A 20,706-nucleotide genomic window follows, 5' to 3' on the forward strand; every position below is an offset into this window, starting at 1 on the left:
TTTCCCCATATTTGAAAGAAATAATTTGCTGCCATGGTTTGTGGAAATGTATGTGGGAATATTTTCAGGGATACCTTAAGTCAACATGACTTTTAGCTTTGAAAGCATATTTATACCTGGAGTTGCTTCTCCTTGTCCACCCCATCCCAACCCCTCTGACAGGTGACAGGGGGCTCCCCCATGGCCAGCCCAAGAGAGGAGAGAAAGCATCTGCCACTCGTGGCGTCTTCCCTTCCTGCCAGCACATCTGTCTCTCCAGCTGTTTATATTGCCAGGCACACGGACTTCAGAGAAATAAGCCAACTTAAATGGAGGCCACATGGAAGGTAATGGAATTATGTGAGGAAGGGAGAGCTCAGCGCTTTCAATTTGACCCATTCAGAGACTCCCTCCATGATCATAGGCAGGTGCAATAGGGAGAACCGGCAGCAACTCCACACTCGCCTCCTGACACTCTTCATGCAATGTGAGGCTTTGGCCAAAGTTTGGCTTGGTTTATGTCACAGAGTAGTCCATTGTTCCAGGAGATGGTACAAGAAGTTACATTTCCTCTCTCACCCATTTTAAAATTCCATTTTAAAATTCCATTTTAAAATTCCATTTTAAAATATGAGCATTGGCAGTGTCATGAAACAAATATGACTGTGATTTCTGCTTCACCCTTTACTTGACAGCACGCCCATCACATACCACCCTCTGTCATCACGCTGTCACTCTTTTTCCCTTTCTGGACCCTGGAGATGATCCTTTTAATACTGGAAACATGATAGAGTTTTCAGAGAGTTGAGGGGTGTCAGGGTGGGGGAACCCAGCACATGATTTCCAGCTCACAGTCTCCCACCCAGCAGCAGACCCACAGATGGGGCGTCCAGCTCTGTGCTGGAAGACTGGCCCCGCCCCTCCCTCTGCCAGTGCCCACCCTGCCCAGTATATGGTTTGCAGGCCTCAGGGAGCCAGGGAGGACGCCTGCCACTCCCCTGCCCTTCCCCACAAATCACCCATCCCCTCCTCCCTCTCTGCCATCTTGGGCATGTGGCTGACACTGCTCCCTACTGCAGGGACTACTATTATCCCAGGGAACCTCAAATCCACTGAGAACCCACCCAACAGCAAGGGCTCCTGATCCTTGGCCTTTTCACAGTTTATGACAAAGGAGCCAACAACTTACAAAGAAGAGAAGGCAAGATGAAAGCAGCTCCAGCTGAATCTTTGCACCCATTCTTAACCTCAATGACCTCTCTCAGGGCAGCCTACAATGCCTTCTCCCCTTCCCACTCTCAGCAGGCTAGCTTGTCTTGCAGACTGAACAAGAGGGTGTGTCAGTGAAGGGCCACCCCCATTTCAACACAGACCTGGATGCAGAGACCCTCTACAAAGCCATGAAGAGGATGAGTGAGTTGGCCGCCACCTCCTGCCCTGGCAACACTGTAACCCTGAAGGCTCAGGCCCTCCTGCTCAAGGGCTGAAGAGGGGAAACCAAGGACAGCTAAGGAGTCAGGGTCTCCCCATAACATTCTGAGACCGATCCCCGGCATGCAAACAATAACATAGATCCACCATCTGGATGCATCACTGGTCTATACTTAACCACCAAACTGGGGGGAGCACACATGCCCCTCCCTGAGTAATTGAGGAGTAGGCAGGGCATCTGCTGTGTGTGCTGTTGCCCTGGGGAGGCATCTTCACCCGGCTCAGGGTGGGCTTTGTAATTCATACTATGTCCACAAGAACTCGAGGCTCTGCATGCCACTGTGAAGTCGCTATTGGTTGAAGTCGCTATAGCATCTGCTACAGAGGAGATGGAATTTTCGAGGGACTGAACTGAGCTTAGGGGGCACCAGCTGCGGAGATTCTATGAGATTTCCCCTTCTCCATTTTGGCTCTGGGAGTTTGCAAAAATTCGGATTCCTGGAGGACTTTAATGGCCATCAGTGAGGGCTCAATATAAGGGACAAATGGAGGTTCCTTTCACAGCCCCTTAAGAATGCCGTGACAGTAGCAAGACAGTGAGCAGAGCTGCAGTGAGCCACCACAGGGTCGCCATGCCAACCTCCCTGTCCATCACAACAAGGGCATTATGTCTCTATGGGTCAGGGAGACACCCTGGCAGGCAGTGGGGCCTCCACCCAGTATCAGTCCACTCTGCCCTTAGTGCAGGTCTACTAGTAGTGGCTCATTGTTCCTTGACTAAAGAAAAGACTTGATTAAAGGAGTAGAGCACCCTGAACATTGCTTAAAACAGTGAAGGTCGCAGCTTGCCTGACTGAAAGAGATTAGTGTCTCTTGCAGACTCAAGTGCTGCCTACAAAATGAGAAGCAGCTGCCCTGGGGTTCTGGGGCTTGCATTGTTCCTCTTGCTGGTTTTGCCCCCTCTGCTGCCAAGCAGTGGGGCATACCAGCACAGAGCTCCAACCTGGCTAGATTTCCAACACCTCATTCAGACCTGGAGAAACCTCCCCAGCAACACCAACCAGGATGGGGAGAGCACCCGCCAGGGCCACAGCCAGGACACCGGGTCCAGGGAGAGGCTGGCAGATCACAAGAAATCCTGCCAGAGCAATCTTGACCTCTATTTAATCTTGGACAAGTGAGTGGACTTCCTACCGGGCCAGAGACTTGGGGGGCATTACAGGGAGCTCCTTTCTCAGCACTTGTTAATAATGTCCTGGGTTTTTGGTTATCATTTTATGCTTGGTTTTGTTTCTCACTCAAATCACTCCATTTTTACAGGCTTCCAGAAAAACACACTGTAGTGTCACTGCTGAGAAAGTCCTTTGCTTTGCTGGCTAAGCGTTTTTGCTACTTTCTTCTATGATCTATGTGTTTTCTGAACACTTTGCTCTCTGGGTGTGGTCCTGAGAAAGCTGGGCTCTATATAAGCCTTTATGACCTTGAAGAAGGAAAGGGGTCCGGGGCATTGGCTTGGAGACACGGCCTTGGTCGTTTCCAGCTCCTCTGTTGGGCTGAGAATTAACTTCACCTCTTCAGTAATAACGATGGTATGATGTCGGTGGAAGCACTGGATTGTTTTCAAAGCCCTTTTCCTGCTGTGCCATCCTCAGACAGGCCTGTGGCAGGGCGGGGGTGGGGGGGGGTATATGACACCTTCTGGGAAGGATGAGCATCCCAGAGCTGAAGGCAGTAGCCCAGAAGTTCTAGGATGACTTATCCACTGTGGAAAAGTCAGGTATTGAAGTTATCTACAAATACGTTTTTATTTCTCCCTTCACCTATTACATACATATGTATGTGTTCAGATGTTGGGGGCACATTTTCTATCTTTGGGATGTGATGACCTCATTATCATTATGACTATCCAATATCATTTTATATCTTCTATAATCCCTTCACATTCAATCTGCTTGTCTTTAAAGTAAAATATTTATCTATAGGTAATACATACATAACTGGCCTTTTCTGTGTACCTAATCACACTGTTTCTTTGCTTGATGAATTCAATATATTTAAATTTGGAGTGATTATTGATATATACGAACTAGCTCCTGACAACTTATTATTTCCTAAATGTGGTATATTGACATTACAGCTTTTGTTTTCCTTCTGATTCTGCCTACCTTTGCAGATTGGGGTTTCTTCATGTACATTCTGCTTCCTTTTCTAGCCATTGCTTGTTTGTTGAATGTTTCTCTGGTGAAACCAGGACTTGGAACTTTGAAATCTGCCTTTTTGTTAGAATCCCACCATGCTACCAGCATTTGTTTGTAATTTTTTTAATAATTATCAAGTAAATTCATAAACACAAGTTGAAAATCAAACACTGTTACAAAGTTCCTGCAAAAAAGTCCAGGCTTCTTTCCTACCGTCTCCACTTCTGATCCCACAGCTCAGAGAGAGCTCTTGCACATCTTGGGGATTTTGTCAGGTTATGACTTTGTGTCTCTTAACAGGCTGTGTTGACACCTTTCTTGCTGCTTGGTAAGAAAGAGGCAGAGAGCTGGTCATGGTGATTCTCCAAGGACACAAAGGACCAGGAGAGTCAGAGTTACAGGATGTAGGAGGTTTTTTTCAGAAATGCATCCTCCTTCATGTCTTATCTAGAGCTAGTGTGGCACAACCAACCATCCCAGTTTGTCTCCACAGGGTCTCACTCTTGAATCCCTCAGTTGCAAGCACACAAATCCCATTGGTGCCGTCCACCTCATTACACTGACGAAAGTCACCATCAGGAAGGCCCTGGGGTTGCTGACAGTGTGCGGCAGCAGAGTGGGGTGGGAGTAGCTTGTTGGATGGTTTCAGATAAACTCTGCCAACTCAAAGAATTCACCCTATTCCATTGATTTTTCATTTTCAGGTCAGGCAGTGTGGCCAACAACTGGATATTTACATACGGCTTCGTAGAGGATTTCCTCAAAATGTTTCAAAAGTATGACTTCTCCGTGTGGTGGGGCTTTTGTAGTGCCAGGCAGGGTTTTGTCTGTTTAGACCCAGTAGGGATGGATGTCACTTGGATCAGCAGCATGAAGCCCCGGGGTGGAGTTCTGAAGCAGTCAGAAGTGTAGTACACTCTGGTTCCATTGCCTCCAAAGGTCTTAGAGACTTTGGGTGTCTCCAGTGTTGGTGTCAAGTCACAGTGTAGGAAACACTGACTGACTGGAGGTTGTTACAGATTAAAATCAGGCTAACCTGTAACACAGTAAAAAACACTTATTTAAATAGTTCCAAAGAATATGGCAAAGAACCCTTATGGCAACTTTAAAGAAAAAGCAAGAATTCCTAAAGAAAACTCAAGAATAGATTTCCCCAGGATATGGACATTTGAACTAAGACTGTTAAGAATGAGGAAAGACAAGGTAACAAGAAGCATCAGGGAGACTTCCTGTGGAGAGAGTGATCAGTTTAGGGGGACAGAGGGGTTAACTCACAGAAGGGGAGCAACTGAGTATGGAACAGGGCAGCTTGGGGTCAAGAGCCAAAGGGCTCATACAGCCAAGCCAGGGGCCTCAATTCATGTGAGCAACAGGAAGTTATAAATGACTCTTGGGCTGAGTGTGGGTGGTGAGGATTGTGCTCCAAGAAAACCGATAATGGTGGGTAAAATGAGTGGGAACAAGACCACAGCTACATGGAGTTCATCAGGGACTAGGGCAGCAATCCTCTAACAGACAAAGGGGGCCTGTGACGCAGAAGACAGTGGGCAGGGAGAAGAAAGGGATGGAGCCATGTGAATGAGTGGCAAAAGGGACAATAATTTCTCTTAGACGGAGGCAGGACAATAACATAGACCAGGAGGGAAGGGTCTTGAGTTTCCAAAAACATTACAGAGAATAGAGGCTACTCATGGGGCAGGCATAGGGACCTTCACCTAGTGTGTGAGGCATGAACCATGCCTCTGTGTGTGGAGGGGGGGGGGAGAAAGAGAGAGAGAGAGAGAGAGAGAGAGAGAGAGAGAGAGAGAGAGGGGTAGAGGTTGGGATCTGGGGATAGAACAGGACACCATTCTCATGGTCTCCCTGGAGCACCACACATTCGCTGAATTCCAGAATCCTTTACTAATTATATGGTAACTTCTGGAACTCAGGAAGGGGTCACAGGCTAGAGGGAAGTGAAGACAGGCAGGTGTCCCCTCCCTGGCTGCTCATGGGGTCATTTGAACCTCTGTTTACGACTCTCACATACACGTGCTTCCTCCCCAGCCCGAAAATGCGGGTCTCCATCATCACCTTCTCCACACTGGGCCACACCGTCCTAAAGCTCACCTCAGACAAGTAAGTTCAGATTCACTCCCTCAAGGCAGACCTGCTGGTGGTGGGAGTGGGAGTGGGGAGACGGACGCCATGGGGAAAACACTGCAGAGGAGCTCTGAGTTTCAATCTGGAGCCCACAGACTTGCTGCCTGGGCGGGGCTGACTTCTGCTCAGAGAACACCCTGTGCCCCCAGCATCTACTCCCAGCCCCTCTGATAACTCCTGCACTGACACTTGCAACCCCTGTGTTTCTAGACAATCTCTACCGCTCCAGGTTTGCTGTGCCGGCTCAGATCTTCACTTGGAGCAGCCTGATCCAGCTCCCCCACAGCTTGTGTCCCACTCTCACCTGTTATCTAACTTAGCAGAGCTAGTAAAGGACAAAAGTGTGGCCATCTGCAGCTCACTGCTCCCCTGCCTGCATGGGCAGCACTTATGGCCCCTTCCCTGGCCTTAGGTCTTCCCTGTCAGGAGCTCTGAAGTAGGGAGTCAGCACTCAAAGCAGCTTTGCACTTTCTTCAGAACCAATCCTGAAGGGAAGGATGATGAGGGTTCCAAGTCACCCTCAGCGCTCCAGGGCAGGGAGGAAGGGACAGGGCATGGGTATTGCCAGGGTGACCCTTACCAAACTCAGTCTTGCCTGGTAGAGGGTGATTAGCCCCACTGGGTACACCTAGGTGCTGGCAGTCCTGGCAGTCCAATTTAGTTCCGGGTTCACACTAGTGCAGTCTCAACTGCTCCCCACTCTACTGTGGATGGTCAGACAGGCCTTTCATGAAGCCGCCTGGGTAAATGAACCTGATAAGCGATGAGTACAGACAAGATGAATTTCAAAGATCTTGGGCTGAAGGGCCATGGCAGGCTTACTGAGTGTGGCCTCCCTCATCCAGGTCGGTCTGCCCAGTGCAGAATGTGGCAGCACAGATGGGGCTGTTTGAGAACACTCCACCCTTCTTCCTACCTCAATACTCCTTTTATTTTTTTTTAGAAAAGAAATCGAAGACGGTCTCAACAAACTACGCAACACAGTGCCTACCGGTGACACAAACATGCAGGAAGGATTTAAAGCGGTACAGCCAGAGCTCTAAGAATTTATCCTGCTTTAGCAAGTGCTCGGAATATCACTGAGTCCTCTCAACATGCCTTCCTGTTTTTGCAGGTCAATGAGCAGATCGCCAACGCAAACTCTGGAGGTAAGCTCTGCTGACTTCAAGACTGTCGGATCCTGGACAGTCAGGCCGGGGAACCAGCAGTCTGGTGGCCCCCACTTGGAGCTGACTCTTGTGCCAGTTTCCTGCCCAATATGTACTCCAGGCTCCTCGTCTGTGCACAGAGGAGAAAGGGCAGCCCTCTGATGTATCTGAGACTTGTGGGCTCCTGGGTGTACATTCCTGGTGTTTATTAACTGTAAAGGACCTGACCCACAGGTGTGTTTTGAGGAAAAGGGACAAAGGCCAGGGGGCACCTTGGGCAGACAAGACTCCACTTATGGAAGAAAAGTTCTTTATTTTCCCCTTGCTGACCACACTCTGCCGCGTTCCCATGGCTGGAGCTGCCTCCTTCCCCTTCATCGTCTCCCTCTGCTGACGTTCCTCCTGGCCCATGTGTCCCAAGGGCTAGCAGCTGTGTCAGCCCAGCACCCTCTCTTTTGGGATTGAGTCTGTAGGGTGGATGCTCCGGGCACAACAGGTGGAAGTGGGAGACTGTGGGGAAAGGCTTACAGCAGGACTCAGTGTCCACTCCCCAAAGACCTCTGGCCTCATTTTCTGACTAACTGGCCCTAAGGGGCCAGCAGGTGTGCCCCAGCCTCCTCTGAGCCTGCAGATCATCTATTTCTGTCAGGTGGCTGTGCTCCCGCATTGCTCATGGGAAAGGTGTCATTTGTCCAGTAAATATCTGGATTTGCCTCTCAGAGTAAAGGTTCTGCCATCTATACAGTGAGAATTCAGTAAGAGAAATCCACAGCCAGGCTCAGTGTGCCCCTCTGTAAAGTGGGTCGGCTAATGTGTCTTCTCCCTCCAGGCGGCTGCTCCACAGCCCTCGAAGTGCTCAGGAATGCAAGTGCTGGGGTCTAGCACCCTCTCCCAGGGGGAGGAAGCTGGGGGCAATGCTGTCGCCCTCTCACCTGTGGTAGGTCACTCTGAATACTACTAACCAGGCCACTCCTGCTTCTCCCACAGTAAAGAAGGTTCACTCCATGGTTATCTCCCTGACTGATGGAGCACTATCCCCAGAGTCCTTTGAGGCTACCAAGAACGAAGTGAGTCCAGCCCACCTTAACCAGCTTTTACTCCACATGTTCAGTGATTTACACTTAACACGGTCTTTGTCTTAGGCTCAGAGGACTCGACAACTGGGAGGGACTGTATACGCTGTGGGTGTAAACTACTACATGAAAAATCAGGTAATTCAGAACAGGAGCCAACTGCAGAGAACAGTTGTGAAAAGCTTTGAAAGGGCCACCCAGAGGATGGTTCTCTAACCCACCCCAAATATCTGGACAACATGTGACCACTGCAGAAATGAGTAAGAGTGTTGTATGTGCCCACAGACCTGGGGAACAGGTAGAACTTTCCATTCCAGAAAGTTGGGATGCTGGCCAAGGTTAGGGTGGGGCGCTGAGTCTCACATGGCATGAGGCCTGAGCCTGAAGAGTGGGATGGGGTCCTGCTGGTATCTCACCCTCCTGTGGGTCCAAGCCTGTTGTTCCTTCTCTTAGCTCTTGGAAATTGCAGACAGTGAGGATCACGTGGTTGGTGTGGACAGTGGATTTTATGATCTCCAGAACATCGTCGACTCAGTGAGACAGGGGTGGTGTGGGGGGTGGGATGAGGCGGCTTCTTACCATGCCCCACTCTTTACCTGACCTGAACAACTCTCTGTTCCAGCTCGCAGATAAATCCTGTATTGAGCTTACAAGTGTGGAACCGACAAATTACTGTGTGGGAGGTAAGAGCTGGGGGCTCTCTTCTGAAGAGAGGAACGTATGTCTGTGTGTGTTGCAAGCATGCTAGGCTGTGTGTAATGGATGTAGTGTATGAACTTTAAGTGTACAGATGCCCAAACATCCAATTATTTCACTAGCAACCAGGCCAGGATGCTCAGTCAGGCAAGAGACAGAGTGTTGCAACCTGCACTGTTTTGTTCCCCACTCCTTTATGATGGCGGTCTGATAGAGGCTGGAAAAGACTGCCTGTGCCCCTTAGGGAGCTTCAGGACTTAAAGATTGGAAACCCCATGAGGGGTTTGCTCATTGGATGGGACTAGGTGGAGCCTTGAATGGGCTGTGGCAGTTAGCAGCTAGGAGTGCCCAAGAGCTCCACTCAGCCTCCTTACAGTGGCCCCTTTAGAAATGCCAGGTAACAAATACAAGATGGGCGACACAGGTGACTCAGAGACACACAGATATTGGTTCAGAACAGCTGCCTCCTGCAGGAGTCCCTTGGGGTTTCCATTTGGGGGCGCACTGCCATAGAATGAGATCAGGGGACAACAGAGCTCAGCCCCTCCTTACACATGCCTTTGGGTGTTGCCCTTGCAGAAAGCTCTGAAGCACTGGTCTTTGGAAGAGGTTTTCATAACACCAAAAACAAAAACGAAGTCCTATGTAGATTTCAGAGAAGTGACACCATATATTTTGGTAAGTCCCACCCTTGATTTGTACAAGTAAAAAATTTCCCACAGACGCTGTCTCCATCAGCCACCATGCCTCCACAGCCCTCGATGTCCATTCGCTGTGGGTGCTGTGAGGATAGAGGCAGCACCGAGAGTGGAAGGAGGGACGTGGGTGGATCCATCCATCCCCAGAGTCACAAAAGAGTCTGGGGTCAGGGCTGTACCCTGTGAGGAGGGTCTTCCCTCAGAGTTGCATCACCTGCGCTTTCCTCATCTCTCAATTTCCCTGACAGACAAGGACCCCAGTATCATAAGTTTACCAGGTGAAATGGAAGCTGTCCTGGGCTCTGAGTTCAGGCCAGGTGCTCCTGGCTCTGGACTGTGGACACCCGACGGAGGTCAGTCAGGAAAGCACCTCTTTGAGGATGCTATTTCCTCTTATCCTGACCATTCCTCCCTACCCTTTGGATAATAGGCAAACCCTACCCTCTAGTTTCACTCTCAGTAACAATGAAGAAATAACAGAGACAGAGGTTCATAGCAGATGCACAATTTAGTTAGTGCCAAAACGCTTATCCATGCGGAATGTACCATAGGTCAGAACACCCCTGACCTATGGCAGAGGAGAGAAAAACATTAATAGATCTGAGATTAATACTGAAAATGACACACAGTACAAAGCAGGGAAATAAAAAGAATAAAAACATGACGCCACCTCACACCTAATAAGTACCTTTAACACTCTTAAATGTCACACAGTAGAGCCTCATTTTCTTTGATGCATTGATAGAAAAAGAAACAAGTAGAAATGAAGAAATTGTTGGGTGTGACACAATGTTTCTTCATGAGACAAATTTCGAAAAGATGCTCCTAACGTTAAATAGATGCTTTAAAAACATGAAGATTAGGGCTATATGAGGAGAAACTTTAGTTTGATTATGATCTGTTTATGTTTGCAGCATCTATCTGTGACAAGGACTCCTGTCTTACCAAAATTAAAATTAAAGAACACCTAAACTGAGAACAAGTCTATGATTTTGGAATTAGAAAAATGTTTAAAATGCACTCCACTCTTAGAAAAATGTCTCCTGAGCTGTGCCTGGAGGCCAGGCCTACCTTTGAGCTTGGCCCCTTCCGAAGCACTTACTCCCCTCCTGCTGTACACACCCCCTGGTGCAGGGCTGGGAGAGGACCTCCCCTGATCCTACTGAGAGCCACAGCCAGCCTGCATCTGTCTGCAAGTGCAGAACTGTGGTTCCAACTAGGGTCTTGAGAAGCCCAAGTAAACAGAAGCCAGGGAAAGGATTGTCCTCTGGTATCATTGTGGTCAAATCCAAGTGGCCCTCGATTGTGAATCACAGAGGGGAAGCATGGGACCCTGCGGAGCGGGGCCAGGTTGTTTGGAGTAGTAAATCAGTGTGCAAAGGCAGCTGGGCCTTCTCCACTCAGCCAGCATTTAGGGATATAAAAGACCAGGGATTCAGAAGTGAGAGGCCCCACAACTATAAGTTAAGGAACACCTTAGAGCCTCGTAACTGCCCTGCTTGCAAAATATAACAAAATACAAAAGGAAATAAAGAAAATCACTGTCCCCTCCTCAGAAATCCCCTATCTCATAAAAGGCACCACCATCATCCAGTTAAGCTGGTCAAAACCTGCATGTCATCCTTGATCCCTCTTTGCTTTTATCACCATATTCAGTCCAGGGTAGGCCCTATTTCTTCGATGTCTACAGCATGTGCTGTGATGGCTCACCCCTCAACAGACTCACTGTGTTTAGAATAAAACCCAAACTGTTCCAGGACCAAGAGTTCCTGCCCACCTTCTTCTTCCTTCTGGGACAAGGTCAGGTAGTGCTGCCTCGGCTTGACACATGCTATTCCCACAGGGCAGAACTCTGCCTTGGGATCTTGCCCTGACTCTCCCCTCATCACATTCACCTCAGGATAGGGCCCTCAGAGAGAACTTCTCTCTAAAATATGTTCAATAATACAGAAAAATAGAAATATTGAAAAAGAACTTGAAACAGCATCTCTTAATTTCAGTAATTATCAAATAAGACAATGATTATTTTGAAGTAAATACCAGTGTGATGAAATTTATGTAAAAATATTTCAGTTTCCCTAAATCTCACCTTGTCCCAGTGCCTGCCTCACCCATTCTGTGTCCAACCCTGTTCATTAATGTCACAATTTTAATTCTCTGGCATTTACTTACAAACATAAGCCCTGGAAAGCCTGATCCCATTCAATGCAAGTCATAGCCTTTGCTGGTGCGGGCAGCTGCTGAGAGGGCAGAGAGGAGACGCTGCATCTGCCCCCACAGAGCTGCATCAGCCAAGGGCAGGCAGACGGGAGCGGGGGTGGATGGGCACGTCCACTGGCTTTCTTCCTATCTCATTTGCTTTAGATAAAAGAGCCACCCAAGTGGAAGACACCAGCATAAAGTGTCCGGGAGTGCAGATGGAGGAAACAGCCAAGTAAGTGCCACTCTGGGACAGGCAGGCATTTTTGCCCCAGGAGATGCAGAATGTGGGGCACCTCTGCTGGGCAGCATGTGACGTGCTCTGGGAGGCTTCAGGCCATCGCCTGACCTGCCCGTCTTGATGATCCACCGATGAGCTCAGGGATCTGCTGTGTTGCAGCCCTTGCTAAGGACAGGATGTGGAAGATGAGGGAGCCAGGGGGCCTCCTCTACTACCAGCAGCCTTCAGAGATCAGGATGGTGACGCCTGATCAGAATGGTGACACCACACATCCTCCCTGGTCACTGAGCTCGTGACCACAAAGCATCTGACCCCATGCAGAGTCCCTCACTGGTCATCCTCATCACTGAGGTGGACCTCGTGGGACTTGGGGTGAACTATCCTCCCCGGCATTCTGCCCTCCAGTAGCCTCGAATGCCTAATGTTCAAAGTCATCACTGTAGGGAGAGCTATGGGCTATGATTTGAGCAGAAACCAAGAGCCGACCTGCACCTGTGCCGACCTGCACCTGTGGTCACATCTGTCCTTTCTGTGTTTAGCGATATCTCCGTTGAAGTGAGCCTGAACAATGGTGCCAGCTTCATCAGCAACGGGCTCAAGATCAGCAGCAAGGATTGTGGGGGTCACAGGGTAGGTACTTGGTCTCCCTCTGGGCTGCCCAGAAGCCTGCCCTGAAGACAGAGTCATGCTAGGGAGGCAAGAGCGAGGACCAGTACTCAGGACAGGCCCAGCAAGTAGCAAGTGCGACAGGATGGGCAGCTTCTCCCAGACAGGACTCAGCTCAGCACGGGGCACCTGGGAAGGAACGTGACAGGCCCCTTCCCAGGCTCCACATCATCCGGGCAGCAGGACATGGGCAATGGGGAGAACATCAGTCTGGAGAAGTGGTGTTGGGGAGTAGGAACACGGTACCCCATTGCCAGAGTCCTGAGTACAGGCATATGAGGGACCACACGGTGCTCACATGTCCAGTGTCCATCTGCACTGTGTCTGCACATCTGCTCAGACCAGCCAGACTCACAACAGCTCCTCGGAGTCCCACCAAGGCACAGCTCGTCTGTCATGGGGCACATTAGAAAAGCTCTCAGGAGAGCCTCCAAGCTGGGCACGGCACCTCAGGTCAGCAGTCCTGACCTTGCCGACTATCTGCCACCCTGGGTTCTGGGCACCAGCCCTGTCTCCCTTCCTCTCGCCAGCTGCTCTGAGCAGAGACTGTGTGGGGACCCACCTGAGACCCACTCACCCTTGGTTCAGAATGACAGCCAGAGACAGCCCCTTCCTTCACCCCCACACGGACCTGGCCTGTGCCAGGACTTTGATGACCCTCCACACCTCATGACCCTCTCACCTCCTGCTCACATGTGGACACAGAGGAGCAAAAAAACTGAGGAGCTCTGCCCACGGCTCAGAGTCAAAAATAGTGGGAGGCATCGTGTGCAATGTAACTGGCTTTCCTCCTCTGCTCTTGCACCCTCACCTCAAGAGGCACTCCTGTACCCCCACAATCCTCCAGACCCATTTGTGTATCTGTACAATTCTATGTCCCTGCACTGTCAGCCAGGGCTTGGGGTGGGGCAGGGTGATCACCTCACATGGCTTGACAGAACTCTGGGGATGAGCCTCTGAGCAGGCCAGTGGGCGGGTGTGCCCCACCCCCACAGTATCTCTGTGTATAGTTGGGCCCAACACTTGAGGTCCGTCTAGGTGGCAACTTGCGTAGAATAGGAGTGGACTGAAGAGAGTCTAGGGTGCTTGCTCAATAGTGGGGGTCTAGGAGGCCCCAGACCCATACTCCTGGTCTCTGTGCTCTCTGCAGAAAGTACATCCAGTGGACTATCCAGATGTGGCAAATGTGGTGGCAGTTCCCATGAAAAGAAACGTACAATTTCCTGATATCAACCCTTATCAACTAGCAATAGTCCTAGGCATAATTTTAACACCAGCGGTGATCTGGTTACTATGGAGATTTTTTTCCAGAAAGGTGAGTGCGCCAACCTGTATACCTCCCTCAACCAGACAACTCCCAGGGACCCGTCACATGCTACTCTTGGTCTCTGCTCCTCCTGTCAGCTCACAGTCTTCACAGGAGCAAAGGGAGACAGACTCTGCTCTGCATTCCAGGCAGAGAGATGACAGGGCAGGGGCCTCCTGCCTTGTGTTTGCAAGGCCTGTGGTCTATGGGCTGCAATGCCTGGGCGAAGCGCCAGAATGCCGGGCAGGGCTGCCTCATGGCCACCAAGCTGTGATGCTCTGGTGGACAACAGGCTGGGAGGAGGACTGTGTTGTTGAGGGAAGAAGCAGGGGTCCCGTAGGGACACAGAATGAGCAGGACTCCCAAGCTCCTGGCAGTTGAGCTTTAGAAACCAGCACAGTGTCTGCACATCCCCAGTGCTGCTTCCACCTCCCTCCATCTTCTTCCTGAGTGCCAGGGGTGCTGCCCATACTGGGCACACAGGGACAGAAAGGAACCAGTTGCCAGCCTGTCCGGCTGAGCTAGTCTGGGGTCTAGGCTAATGTTGGTGGCTGGGTGGGCATGAGGTGAACCACAAAATACCACCATCTGGGGACCACGTGCCCTGACAAAGCAGCGCAATAGCAGAGGACATCCTGGCCGACCGGGAGGAGGGAAGCAGAGCATGGTGGTGGCAGCAAGGACACTGCTGGATGGAGAGTGGGAGGAGCATAGGGGAAGTCACAGCAGCAGCCAGGAGCGAGCAGGGCCTAGAAGGGACCGCGTTCCCCAGATAACAGAGGAGTCGGATGCTCGGGAACATGCCCAGCCTGCTGGCCACCGACCCACGAGGGTGGACACCAGCGGTGACACTACTGCTGAGCAGAGTCCCCTCCCACCTGTGTGGAACAGCCAGAGCCCTGCAAAGCCCTTTCATCCTGTGTTTGTCTCTTTCACTTTCTAGAACAAGGAGCCGGTGGTGAGTTGTGTCTTTATTCCTGATGCCCACACAGACCTTCACAAAACGGCCTCCTGAGCTGTGGGATATTTCTACTCCCCACCCTACCATCTCCACCTACCTGCACAGAGAGAGCTAGAAGAACAAGGGTGACACAGGGGCAGGGAGGGGCCCTGGGAGGACCAAGGACTCACAAATGATCATCAGACAACAGCCTCTCCATGCTGCCCACGGTCATACCAGAGCCCCTGTCACATTATCAAATGCGGTGGACTCTTTCAGCAAGTGCCGTGACCCACTGTGACATGACCAGGGCTTTAGTTTTGCTATTGTCAGTTCCCAAAGATTGGTCATTGGCTGGTCTTCCCTGGGTTAAGTGAGCAGTTGGGAAAGGAATCCCAGGGTTGCAGTACTGGTCACCCCTCTCGGGTCTGACGCTGTTGGGCTGTATTTGTTTGCGCTCCTCCCTGTCTCCTGGCAGGTTGGGGATTGACTGGGTTTGCCCTTTGAGGACTTCAGGACTAAGGAGGGTGGAGGGAGTTTGTCCTGGCATGGGCTGTGAGGGAGGCCCAGTCCAGGTCCACCAGGGACCAAGGGTCTGCTGAGCTGCCTTGGCTCTCCTGGGTAAGTAGGCCCAAACAGGACTCAGAAAATTTGCACAGCAGGGCCACTGTACCGATAACGGGGAGACCTAGGAAGCAGACCCCACTCAGAGGCTGGCTTCGATGCTACTGCAGTGTGGTCTGGGAGGCTGCATCTGCCAACACCAGGCCAATCAGCCTCTGCTGATGCTCCTCCCAGATGTCCACCTTTACGTTGCACAGCCCAAGTCCAGGCTTCTCCAAGGGCAGCCCAATGGAACCCATCTTTTGGGAAAGCATCATCTCTGCAACCTATGTAGAGGTTGCTTGTGCTTCCCATGCAGGGCCTCCCAGGCAGTACAGGGTGCTGCTAACTCAGTTGTCCTTGAATACTCCCAATAGCCTTAGCTGAGGAGACAGATGTGGACAGGTGCTGGGGCAACACCTCGTGTGTATGCACCCCAGAGCAGCCAGACAAGAGCTCTCTCTTCCTAGAAACCCTGTACACCAAACTGCCCAGCAGTGGTGGTCCCTTGCGGTGGGTGTGGAGAGCGCAACATGAACCAACTAGAGGTGAGAAGGGTCCTTGGGGAGAGAGCTGTGGCCCAAGTTGGGGCTGCTGAAGGGGAGGGACAGACAGGGTGGGCCCAGAAGGTGTGGCTTGGATGGAGATAAGTGTTCAGGGCACTGAATTGGCTCCCTTGGCTCCAATACCAGGATCTCCCTCAATGGGCCCACATTTATGGAATCAGTCACTACACAGAAGATCTTATCAGCCCCGACAATGACTTGGGTTCCCTGGGAAGTAGGTTTGAGTTAAAACAATATTACAAGGTTCATGAAGGTCAGAAATATAAGAAGGCTGAGTCAAGTTCTTTCCCCCATGAAGTGGGCATGCTGGTGCACATGCCGCCCGCAGAAGCCAACTCAGCAGAGTGAGGGAGGGAGCCACTGCTTGTCCTCCTGCCCTCAGCCCTGGTGACAAGGGTCACATGGAGGAGGAGCCTGAGGGAAGGCCCTTCCTCAGGGAGATCTGGGCCTGCCCTGCTGAGACACATCCCACACTGGGGCCCCAGCACAGAATAGAGTCCAGATGGCTGGGGTGGAGGAAAAAAGACCCCACAATTTCTGCCTGGCTTTGCCCCTCCTCCTGGTCCTGCCTCTGTCCTGGTTGGGTCATGTCTTCCTCCAGGAGCTTCAGTGGCACCAGGAAAGCCAGCCCTGCCTTCCCCTCAGTGTGCGACACAGCAGAGGCCAAAAACTTTCCAGAGAGGAGGAAGCCCTGACCAAGGGCTCGTTCCTGCTCACAGGACATGGCTCCCCCTCTGAAAACACCAGGGCAGAGCTGGAGCACAGGGTCCAGAGCTCCCCTAGGATCCCCCACCAGGGATCCAGGTCACTCACAGTCTTCTTGAGCCTCCTCTTCCCTCCACCCTCGGTCAGCAGGACCCTGCACGCCTTGGTGGGCCTAATGAGTGCAGGCCTCCTCCTCCCTTCCTTCTAGCTCCTTCCCTTGTACCCCGCATATCACTTCCAGCCTTTAACTCTGCTAGCACCTCCTGGGTTGTCCTCAGAAAATACTAATTTGTTCCAGATGCCTGAAAAATCCCTGACCCACACCCTCAACCCCCAAAACACAAGAGCTTCGAGGCCCCTTGCTGCAAATCGAAGCCACAATCCTGTCCCAAGGAGTGTGGGGGACTCCCAAGGGCTCAGTTGACTTTGGGAACTGGAGGGGACACTGTCCGGTTGGAGGCAGCAGCCAGTTCAGAGCTTCATTACAGGTGCCTCTGCTTTTCAGAAAAAAATGGATCTTATGTGCAACTTTTTTCAAAATGGTAATCAGCGTCCAGTGATGCCATGTCAGCCCACGAACAAGGTAAGCAGGACAAGGGATGCTCGTCAAGGACAGACCCTTTGCCTTTTGCCCTTGACAGCTGCCCTCTGGGACTGTTGGGTTCAGGCCTCTGTCATGAAGAATGTCTAAGACGTGGTGCCCAGGAGCCTCCCAGCTGATTCTCAACAGCAGACCGTATTTCCTTAATTTTCATGTCAAGGATGGCAGGAGACAAATATAGAACATTACCCAGCACATCTAAATTTAAATGAAAAGCCTGGAAAAACAGTCAGATAGGGAGTGTTTGGTGCCTCCATCCCCACCCCACACCAGGGCTATGGGTCAGCTGCTGCCTCCCATGCTGAGGCCCTCCTGGCTGGGATGGAGACTCACCCCTCAGCACACACCTGGTAGCCTGGGGAACTCTGGGGCCTTCATTTAGTCAGAACTTGTCCTTGTTCTCCAGGCTCCCTGGCAGGGGATGCAGAGACCGTCAACATCCGAACAAAAGGAGTTCAGTGTCAGAGCCCTGGGTGGCTGGGAAGGCTGGGCACACCCCAATACCTGAACAAGTTATTGTCCTCCCAGGCAGGAGGACACCCAGGAAGAGGAAAGGGGTCCTCAAAGGTCCAGCCTGTGGTTCTAGCCTCCCTGAGCCAAGGAAACCACAAGTTCCTCTTCCCAATTCCAGTGGCTTCTCACTGACCTGTCTCTTCTCTTCCCACAGTGGTAGTGCCCGAACTCCAGCCCACTCGGTCCTGATGTGAGAAGATGCCCGGCTACCCACTTTCCTGCCCACAACCCGACCTCCTCAACAGCTGCTGCTATCAGTGCCAACGCACCCCATCCCGGCCCCCACCACTCGACTGTTCCCGCTGCCCTCCGGGATGCTCCAATGATCCCTGCCCCTGCGGGAACATTCGGTGGAGTCCTTTGCCCCTCCCACCCCCATTGCCCAGCCTCTAAAACACTGAAACTCCAAATTAAAAAGAGCCCTTTATGTGCTGGATCAGACGCATGTATGGAGCCTTGATTTACAGTCAAAGGAGTTGGATGTGTTTCCATCAGCAGGAGAAGTGGTTCCCTGGAGAGCCCTGCTCCGCTGTCCTGGACGTGGCCGCACTGCTCCTGCCTGCACAGAGCACCCTGGTGTCCTTGGCTGTGCACATGGATGATCCCCTCCCCACAACCTGGTCTTCATCTATCACCAAGGGCTCAGCCACTTCGGGGACAGACACTACAATCCTTTCTCCTCCCGTATTTAATGCAGAGAGAGTACTTGACTGTCTCACCTCCCTCACTCCCCTTTTCATGGTTTGCTTACCACTTCCGGTATGACAAAGAGAGAGACAAGACCCTCTAAAGTTCACCAACTAAAAGTGCAACTTGTCTTTGCAAATACCCAAAGTGCCCCAAAACCCAGAAGGATTTTAGAAGATTCTCTCCACTTCCCTAAGAGAAGGTGAATCTCCCCTAATTGCCACCATGTATCCTGACAGGGATTTAGCACAATGTCCTGGTGCTCTGCCCAGCACAGGGCATCTGGGCACTGCCCTATGTGCAGCCATGCCACCCAAGGAACCTATGAGGAACCCATGAACTCTGGAGGGATGGTCCCCCAAGTGAACCAAAGACAGCTGTCCCTGAAGCACACTGATATTGATGTAAACTACTGTCTGCCCCCACCCCAGTATCATACTATGTCCCCAAGAAATCCAGGCTCTGCATGCCACTGTGAATTTAGGATGGAATGATGCTGATATGGCATCTGCTACAGAGGAGACGGAATTTTCAAGCGACTAAACTGTGCTCAGGGAACATTAGCTGAGGACTTTCTAGGAGTTCTCCCCTCCCCAGGTTGGCTGGACCCTCCTTCCTCTCTCCAGTACCCGAATTCCCATGTGCTGTGACCAGGATAAGACTGACCTGAGTCCTTGGGATTTACATAGCTGACCCAGAGAGCCCTCCTACTGTTATCAGGGGAGGGATTTACTCACTATTTGGCTCAGAATGGCCACTAGGTGCATTAACAAGAAGCACCATTCTAGAAGAATCCAGAAAGCATGTTTTTTCTTCTACTTCCTTCTCATCCAAGATTTACTATTATCTCCACTTCTCAGATGCAAAAGGAGAAATGTGGCAGTCAGGCTGCTATGTAGGAACTCAAACCCAGATTTCTGACCCCTCAGTCCTGACATTCCCCAACCCCTACCCATATGAACCAGGCCAGGAGAGGGGTCTCATTCTGCCAGCTTCAAAGGCCCTGGCCATATCAAGAGCAGTCAGATGACCAGCAGGTCCTCACAGCCCAGCCCTTGAGTCTGGGCCTGTGCTCTGCCTCAACATTGAAGGGTGGAGGGGGCCATGGAATGATGGATTTTCTGTCTAGTTGTCTTGTCTACATCGTGAAAATCATCAGGTTTCAGAGGTAAGCATGTAGTGGGTCCACATGACTGAGCTTACAAGCAGTTACCCTCCCTCCTCTTCTTCCCAGGCACCCCTCTCACACTAGGGGGCAGTGGAGTTACTCACACTTTGCACCCCTGCACTTTGCACCCTTTTTTAATGCAAAAGCCATCACTGATGTGCTCACACAGAGAAGCAATGACCAGTGGCAGCAGATTGCCAAGTCCTTCAAGGCACAGTTGAGTGAGGTCAGGGGCACTGGGGTACTGGAGCTTAGAGGGGCAGGTATGCTGGGCCTGGGGCAACTGCAGCTGCCAGAGATAACCTAGGAGACAACTCCATTTGGGGGAGGACCTTTTCTAGTGCCAAACCACTGGATATGTGGACTTATGGTAAAAAGAGACATAGGTGGTCACTACATTATGATCAAGGAGGCAATACACCAGGAAGATATAAGGCTCATTAATATACACTCACCAAATGAAGGATGATGAAAATATATTAGACAATAATTATCATCTCAGAAAACAGACATTAGAAAAATACAAATGTAGTAGGACACTTCAACACCCCACTCTCACCAACAGACAGGCCAAACTATATATACAAACAAGGACACTATAGACCTAAATAAGGAACTTGACCTCATGGGATTAACAAAACCCTGCACCCAAACAAATCTGAATTCACATTTTTCTCAAGTGCACGCGAATCATTCTCTGGGATTGATCGCATACTGGCCACAAGACAAACATCAACAGATACATGAAGATCGAAATCATACCAACTATCAATGAAATATGTAGAAGAAAACATAGGCAAAACACTCCATGACATACATTTCAGAAACATCTTTAAAGAGTCATCCCCCAAAGCAAAGAAAGTGAAGGAAAAGATAAACAGCTGGGATTACATCAAACTAAAAACTATCTGTACAGAAAAAGATATAATAACCAAACAAAGAATCACCCTGCTGATTGGGAGGAAATAGCTCCACCCCACACTACTGATAAGGGACTGATTTCAAAGATCTACCAAGAGCTCCTATGACTCAACAAAAACAAAGCAAACAATCCAGTCAAAAAATGGGCAGAAGAGCTAAAAAGACACTTCTCTAAAAAGGAAATTCAAATGGCCAAGGAAAAAAGCTCAAAATCTCTTATAACCA

The 20,706-nt window shown here is 50.7% G+C and overlaps 1 protein-coding gene across 1 annotated transcript; it reads left to right on the forward strand.

Moving 5' to 3' along the window:
- The first annotated feature begins 2,121 nt into the window (after positions 1-2,121).
- Positions 2,122-18,137, forward strand: LOC119234831 (anthrax toxin receptor-like). The gene is made up of 17 exons (XM_054690143.1): positions 2,122-2,587; positions 4,313-4,384; positions 5,655-5,726; positions 6,694-6,775; positions 6,865-6,898; positions 7,886-7,965; positions 8,041-8,109; positions 8,425-8,505; positions 8,594-8,654; positions 9,247-9,345; positions 11,730-11,799; positions 12,345-12,435; positions 13,622-13,786; positions 14,721-14,735; positions 15,791-15,868; positions 17,097-17,174; positions 17,860-18,137. The coding sequence occupies exons 1-17, from the start codon at positions 2,310-2,312 to the stop codon at positions 17,863-17,865; spliced, it is 1,431 nt and encodes a 476-aa protein (XP_054546118.1). The 5' UTR covers positions 2,122-2,309; the 3' UTR covers positions 17,866-18,137.
- Positions 18,138-20,706: the final 2,569 nt, after the last annotated feature.

Source organism: Talpa occidentalis, unplaced genomic scaffold (genome assembly GCF_014898055.3).
Source record: "Talpa occidentalis isolate TD23 unplaced genomic scaffold, MPIMG_talOcc4v2.1 talOcc4.8, whole genome shotgun sequence".
In the NCBI taxonomy this organism is placed as follows: domain Eukaryota; kingdom Metazoa; phylum Chordata; class Mammalia; order Eulipotyphla; family Talpidae; genus Talpa; species Talpa occidentalis.

What these genes read in the sequence shown, in the direction of transcription:
- LOC119234831 (XM_054690143.1), top strand. Translation starts at nt 2,310, where the DNA reads ATGAGAAGCAGCTGCCCTGGGGTTCTGGGGCTTGCATTGTTCCTCTTG. An exon ending in CTCTATTTAATCTTGGACAA is followed by an intron (nt 2,588 to 4,312) that starts GTGAGTGGACTT and finishes TTTCATTTTCAG; the next exon opens with GTCAGGCAGTGTGGCCAACA. An exon ending in CGCCAACGCAAACTCTGGAG is followed by an intron (nt 6,899 to 7,885) that starts GTAAGCTCTGCT and finishes CTTCTCCCACAG; the next exon opens with TAAAGAAGGTTCACTCCATG.